General features: G+C 34.3%; 1 protein-coding gene across 4 annotated transcripts in view; it reads left to right on the top strand.

Annotated features, from left to right (window-relative positions):
• tpp2 (tripeptidyl peptidase 2) overlaps positions 1 to 7,103 on the top strand; it is a 27,968-nt gene extending 20,865 nt beyond the window's left edge. For all 4 annotated transcript variants that reach the window (XM_016563079.1, XM_016563078.1, XM_016563077.1 and 1 more), the window contains 6 exons: positions 886 to 1,034; positions 1,115 to 1,211; positions 1,288 to 1,418; positions 2,868 to 3,075; positions 3,157 to 3,276; positions 5,640 to 7,103. In XM_016563079.1, coding sequence (XP_016418565.1) covers positions 886 to 1,034; positions 1,115 to 1,211; positions 1,288 to 1,418; positions 2,868 to 3,075; positions 3,157 to 3,276; positions 5,640 to 5,729 — 795 coding nt within the window. In that variant the 3' untranslated portion in view covers positions 5,730 to 7,103. The remainder of the gene's footprint in view (positions 1 to 885; positions 1,035 to 1,114; positions 1,212 to 1,287; positions 1,419 to 2,867; positions 3,076 to 3,156; positions 3,277 to 5,639) is intronic.
• Positions 7,104 to 7,752: the final 649 nt, after the last annotated feature.

Here is a 7,752-nt window from a genome sequence, read left to right as displayed (position 1 = left end):
AGGCGTGGTTGACTCTTAACTTTTATAAAGAATATCTCTTTGGATTTGAGACTTTAGTCTTTGCAACTTTACAGATCTTCTTTATGCACCAAGCGCTTGTAACACTCCAAAGAGAAAGGAAAAATTGAAATCGCATCATATGACCCCTTTAATGGACTTTAATCAAGTGACTCATCGCTCTCAATAATGTAAATCAGTGTTTCTAAATCAGGAGGCCTCAGTAAATTTCCAAAGGGGCCACAGGATGATTTAAAAGTATTTAAGTTAATAAATTAATATATTAAAATCACTCTAAATTAAAATGTTAAAAAGAAATAAGTTTATCTCCCCCCCAAATAACTATTGTTTACAGTGTTTCTGGAAACACAAAATTCCAGAATTGGGATATTACTAAAATTATTATTATTCATAATAATAATTAAATAAATATAATAAATGAATATAATAATTGTTGTTGTTGTTTATTATTATTATTCCAAAATCAATTTACTCTTTGTAATATTAATTAATATTATATTAAATATTAAATAGTAATATTAAAAGTTTGAAAATCACTGATGTGAATAATATAAGTAAGCAGGCTAGCCCACCAAGGTAAAGCAGAATATACGTATATCATCATACCGCCCAGCCCTCTCACACACACACACACACACACACACACACACAGCCTTTATTTCTCATGTCAGTCATTTATTTGTTGCCATCTGTTTGACAAATTCAAAAATGATGATAGGAAATTAGTCTGGCTTTTTATTAATGTATTTCCCATGATGATGTTAGAGTCAGCTGCATTCATCTACATGAACAGACAGTGCAGATGGATTTGAGGGATTGTGGATAATGTGATTCAGCAGTCACATCTCTGGTGTCGCTCTCATGCAGGATATGGTGCCAGTCTTTTACCACCTGGTTCCTTCTCCCAACAAAAACAAGAATGGAAAAGAGAAGGAGAAGGATGCAGAGAAGGAGAAGGACGTGAAGGACGAGTTCACCGAAGCGCTGCGAGACCTGAAGATCCAGTGGATGACCAAGTCAGTCACACTCATTGGTTCGCACTCATTAACTCTGTGTTTTGATCTGGGAATCACTCTGTACTCACTGCTGTCCTCAGGTTGGATAACGGCTCGTTGTATGAGGAGCTGAAGGAGGTGTTCCCCACACACCTGCCGCTGCACGTTCAGAGACTCCATCAGCTGGACTCCGAGAAGGTACAGCTCACACATATGGCTCATTCTGGCATCGCTCACACAGACCCGTATGACGGACACTCTTCTATCTCCCCAGGAGCGTTTAAAGCGCCTGCCGGAGATCGCAGCTGCAGCGGATACAGTACTGTCACACATCGACCAGACGGCACTGGCGGTCTACCTCACCATGAAGACGGACCCGCGGCCAGACGCTGCCTCCATTAAGAGGTACAGAGAGACCGTTCATCTGTACATCACATCATTCTGTGATGGAGCCTTTCACAGTTTGAAAAATAACATTTTAACATTCAACAAAATAAATGCTAATTATTTTGTGTGTATATACTGTATACTGTGATTGCAATTCAAACTAAATTATTATTGTTGTTGTTGTTGTTGTGTAAACAATGTTTTAAAAATGAATACAGCAATATATTACCAATGTACTATTATAAAAAATTTTTTTTTTATTAATAATAATAATAATAATAATAATAATAATAATAAAAAGTAAAAAAATTAATATATATAATAATAATAATTATTATTATTTATTTTTATATCAATGTTTTTAAGACTACAATTTTACTGGTAAGTAAAACATTTTTAATTATTATTATTATTATTATCATCATCATCTTTATTATTTAAAATTAATTGTTCTAAAAATTAAGATGGCAATATATTACCATTGTACTGTTAAATAAAACATATATTTAGTAGTTATAATTATTATTATTTAAACAATGTTTAGAAATGAAGACAGCAATATATTACCACTGTAGTGTTAAGTAAAAAATAAAATTTTGATAATTTAAAGCTGCAGTCCGTAACTTTTTTGGTTAAAAATTATCCAAAATCAATATTTGAGCAAGTACATAACCAGCCAGTGTTCAAAACTATCGCCTTACTTTAGACAGATTCACAACGGTCAGCTTATAATAATGTTTTCTAATTTGAGGAAACGTGGCAGACTTGTTACTTACTTGTTCAGATGGCAATATACGGTGAAAATTCTTATTTGGGTCATATATTCCAAGATGTAGGCTAGAATCTGTGATTACTAAGTATAGGATTCACTGAATGCCTCTGATCACTGATGACTGAATGCCACACATACTCCTCAAAACATTAGATTCATCCGCGCTGGAGCCGTGCCGGTACACAACCCACACAAGGAAGATAATTCCGCACACAGCTGCAATTGCAGGTTTTCAAACAGAGATGGCGACAAAGAGGCAAAACTTACGGACTGCAGCTTTAAGTTTTGTTTTACAGGACAATAGTAAAATTTCAGTACTAATATTTGTCTTCAATATTGTGCTTTTTAATTTGTTAATACGTAAAACTTTTATTTTGACAAAGAATTGCAGGGAAACGTTAAAGCTTCTGTTTAGTTAACAGGTTTGTAAATGAGTCTCATGTCAAATCTGTAGAAATGCTGTAAACGTCTATCCACACATTGAATTATTAAATCACTTTGCAGAGAAGTTAAACACAGGTGAGGACAGACCAAGATCCTCATGATGATGATGATTATGGAAACATGAAACATTAATTTCAGGATTGTTGTTGTTGTGTTAAGCTGGTGTCATCTATAGTTAAAGTCATAGTTCACATACGTAATCATGTGGCACTTGACAGAATGCAGAATGAGCGTGTTTCATGTTCCTGCAGTGACATGGAGAAGCAGAAGTTGTCTCTGCTGGATGCTCTCTGCAGGAAGGGCTGTGCTCTAGTGGATCAACTGATGCAGCCAGCAGCACAGGACGGCGCCAGCGCAGGTGAGGTGGGCAGCTCTGATGACGAGCCGCAGGGCGTGGCCAAAGCGCTGACTGACACCTTCTGGGAGGTGCAGAAGTGGGCGGAGCTCACTGACTCTAAGGTACGGAGGTCAGGCATTTACACGTGTACTAGTAATTTGATTACTATTATGTTTTATTTGACATGATGATATTCTCTGCAGGTTTTAACATTTTCCTACAAGCACGCGTTAGTAAACAAAATGTACGCAAGAGCCTTGAAGTACGCGACTAAGATCGTCGAGGAGAAACCCAGCAAAGACAATTGGAAGAACTGCATACAGGTAAAAGAATATCCCATGTTCCTTGCATCTGCAAACTTGCTCTGAACTCATTTTTGTTTTAGTTTAGTTTGAGTTCTACACGCTCGCAGATCTTCCTATTATAACGATTAATAAAGCATTCACACAGTGTAAATAAGAGATTGATTGTGTAGTTAGTTGTGTATATCATTGATTATATCAGGAGTTTTTGCGTGAGTAAGCTCTGTCAGTTGCGCTTTAAGGGGAAGCGCCCTTTGCTCGGTTTCTACATAATCCATTCACAATTTGAAGTAAAGTTTTGTTTGTCTAAGAGAACCAAACGTCCATGTATACTGTTTCAGGAATGACAAACGCGAGTGAATTACACGAATCAATCTGCTAAATTGTTCCGCAAGTCATTTCTTTGATTGACAGTGATAACTGTAGCAATGTAACAGCAACAACAAGTCTGTGTTGGCTGAATATATTTAGAAGCTTCTACAGTTAAAGATAAAACTTAAAACACTCTTTTTGATGTGTCCTTTTTAAGGCAATGTTTAAAAAATTTAGTTTTTAAATTAAATCTAAAAATATTTAATGCATTATTATTTAATTGTACTTGCTATACTTCATACTTCAGTATATTAAAAGTACACAAAATTGTTATAATAGTAATTTTCTAATACATTCAAAAGCAAAACTTCAAAAAAACTAGGGAGTGGAAATGGCAACTGAACTAATGAGTGATCCTCTGCTTCCATCTACTGGTTATAATAATAATTTAATGTCATTTTCATCTTAAAAGTCTTTGTTTTCCACCAGGATTTTTTTCATGTCATCTTCATAAATGAAAAGTGAATCTTTATAGTGAATTTTACTCTACACAGTTAAAAAAATAATAAATGTTTTTAAATTTTATTTATAAGTGTTAATTTTATGGGGGGTGGGGGGGAGTTTTCACCCATGGTGAGTTTGCATTCCTGCATCTGCAAGGCTGCATTTATTTAATTGTTAAATATTATTACAATTTAAAATAACTCTCTTCTATGTGAATGCATTGTAGAAAGTAATTTATTGCTGTAATCAAAGCTGAACTTTCAGCATCATTAGTCCAGTCTTTAGTGTCACATGATCCTTCAGAAATCATTCTAATTTGCTGTTTAAGAAACATTTCTGATTATTATCAATGCTAAAAACAGTTGTGCTTCTTCAAATTTTTGTGGAAAGCGTGATACATTTTATTTTTCAGGATTCTTTGAATATAAAGTTCAAAAGAACAGAATTTATTTGAAATATTGAAGATAAGTCAATCATGCCAGAAAAAAAAATCAAAATAAGATACCAAGTCATAAATATGTGACAGAACCAAAATTATGGTATATAAAGATGAAATTATGAGATAAAAAGTCAATTATGACAAGCAGTGTTCCCTCTAATTTTTTTTCTTGCTGAGCAAACCTTTTCTCTATTGGGCGGACATTTCGACCACCTGAGCACCAAGTCATAAATATGTGACAGAACCAAAATTATGATATATAAAGATTAAATTATAAGATAAAAAGTCAATTATGACAAGCAATGTTCCCTCTAATTTTTTTTCTTGCTAAACAAACCTTTTCTCGACTGAGCAAAACATTCTTTATACCAGACCTGTACAGCACACACAAAAAAGTGTGTAACTTTTAACTTTAATGTGCTATTTATATTTGATTTGACCCTTGATGTAACTAAATGATGCACATTTTAGGTTACCTGAGAAAACATTTTTTACAGTGCTGTTGCCAAGAAATTGTATTAAAAAATCATTTAAAAAAAATCTCACACACAACAGTTCAATTCTTTATTATAATATAATATAATATTTAATATAGCTAATATGAAAAAATGAAGCAGATATTGTTCATGAATTCCTTTTTTGAGGTCAGTATAATATAATATAAAAAACAAACATAAGAATTGCGGCTGGTCAAGAGAGGGAAGAGCTTAGAGGGAACATCGATGACAAGTCGAAATTGAGATACTATATCATAATAGCAAGAAAAAGTCCAAATTATTATATAAAAAGTTGGAATTATTAAATAAAAATTATAAGATAAAGTCATGATTATGACAAGTCGAAAGTAATTTGCTATGTCATTATTACAAGAAATGGTAAAAAAATTATAAGAAAATCTGTGAAATTCTTCTTTCTTATATATATATAAAATGAGATATCTAACTTTTTCATTGTAATTAAACACTTTCTGCAGAATTACACAGATTTTCCTGCAAAATCGATTCAGTAAATGTGGATAAAATGCACAGATTTACATCATAATGTTTTCAGTAAAATAAGATTATTAGAGTTATTGTGGTAATTATGTGATTGTCTGATATGCTGTGATTGTGTTGTCTGTCTCCTGCAGCTGATGCGTTCTCTGGGCTGGATGCACTGCGTCTCATACACAGAGAACTGGCTGCCCATCATGTACCCATCTGACTACACCCCCTTCTAACGTCCTGTCGCGTGACACACACACACACACACACACACACACATGCAGTCGTTTGTTTTTAACTGAGGAGACTTTTAATGCCTTTTGGAAACCATCAAGAACCAAACACCTCACATCACATGGTCCTTCATGGATCCCATAATGCCTTCCTGTGTGGATCACAGCACTGAACCAACAGTTCTCATCCTACAGCTTGAATCTTATCGGTGTATTTCACTTGGATTTTTCATCATACTCACATTACGCTTCAGTGTTCGTCTTCTCTTTGGGGAACTTGTATAAAACCTGCATTATGTTGTTCGAAATGTGATTACTGGGCATTTGCTTGGTGGACATTTTTCCCCTCAACAACAATAACAGTGTCTTGTCGGTTAAAAGTCAGATGAACTGCTGAATACAGATAACGTCAAGGCAATATGATGGACATCCAGTGGAGTTCTGTGGGTGAAACGTCCAGCTCTGTTTCACCATAGAATCAAAGGAAAACTTAATTTTTTTTTTTTGTGATTGACCCTTATATGTGTCAAATGTATGCATGTTTTATAAAGACACAAGGGTCATGTTCATGGCTTTCAATCTCGTGCCGTTCTGAAGAAAGTCTGAGATCGTGTGATTGAAAGTCATCCAAGTTTTCTCTTACTCTGAGCCTGGACTCAAAAATTTCTTTCTGAATTTGTCGTTTTGGTGTATAAGTGAAAAAGAGATGGTAACTTCTTTTAGAGTTGAAATGTGTGCACTTCTCTTTTGTGTCTCGAACGTTCATTCAGGGTTTAGACATTGAAAGCGGATCATCTCTCCATTTCCCTTTGTGAAGGGAGACGTTTGAAAGTAAGAAACAAAACCAGCAATTCATGCTACATGTTTTCACTAGTACACCGTGTAAAAGGAACCATTACCTCCAGAAGAGACGTCATATTTCACTTTTCCTCCGAGGGCTTTTGCATTGGTGGCATGATCTTCCTCCAGTTTCTGCAGTTTTCTATCATGTGTGTTTGTGTTGTTTGTTGATGTTCAGGGCTCAGACGTCTTGAACGGCAGGTTCTTCAAAAATGGCCTTAAATATTCACAATCTTCAATCCCGGTCCACCTCTGCGTTTCTTCAGGAAATATCACATTATTCTGGATCAAAAACCCTTGAATATCTTCAGATATATTTATGGATGTCTTGTATTTATAAAGTGTAAATGAATACTAGGTAATGCCAATATTTTAAAGTCATTTTATTTCACACATAGAGTAGTAGGTAGGTGTTATTTTATATCCATTACTCGTGAGACGTTTCAGAAGTAACAGCCAGTTATTTTGTTAACACCGTAAATGTGCTGAACAATGTATTTGATGAAGATTCTGAATAAAATTATCTGGAACTGACAATATGTTGCCCATTTTCACGACAAACAGGCTTTGAGTTCTTCATGCTGAATGTGTTATGGACAACAACAGAATCACATTTTATTACAGCTGTTAAAAAATTGTAAGTATTAAAGTTTACTTTTAAGATTTACATTAGATTGGGTTTACTGATATGGTAAACAATATTTGTAAGATCATTGTCATGTATGGTTAATTTATGTATGGTTTAATAATTGTGTGCTGACATTGAGTAAAAAGCACAAATATACAATAAAAATATCAAATGTAATATTACAGTTTGCAGCAGCTACTACTGTCCTTCCCTAACTCGTCATTTTCCCCCCAGATGTAACTCTTTTTTTTAAATGGTTCAATAATTAAGCCTGTATTTTGTTGGATCTTTTGTGAAACATCATTACAGTATCAGCTGTTTTAAAACTACATTCACAAACCATGATCAAATTCCAATCTGAATTGGAATTTACGCATCTCCATCTATTTTAGCATCAGCATGGCTTTATTTACAATGCAGACAATCCAGATTTGTTATTCAAATCCCATTTTATGGAATTACTGTTCATACTGTTGTTTTGCAGGCAATCAAATCAGAATGACTTCGAGTCAGTCCCATAGACTCCCCATGTTAAAATGGCCAACTTTACAGCAAAAA

This window comes from Sinocyclocheilus rhinocerous, unplaced genomic scaffold (assembly GCF_001515625.1).
Source record: "Sinocyclocheilus rhinocerous isolate Xijiao unplaced genomic scaffold, SAMN03320098_v1.1 scaffold920, whole genome shotgun sequence".
Lineage (NCBI taxonomy): Eukaryota > Metazoa > Chordata > Actinopteri > Cypriniformes > Cyprinidae > Sinocyclocheilus > Sinocyclocheilus rhinocerous.
The sequence above is the reverse complement of the archived record's forward strand: the minus strand, read 5'-3'. Positions and strand labels throughout refer to the sequence as shown.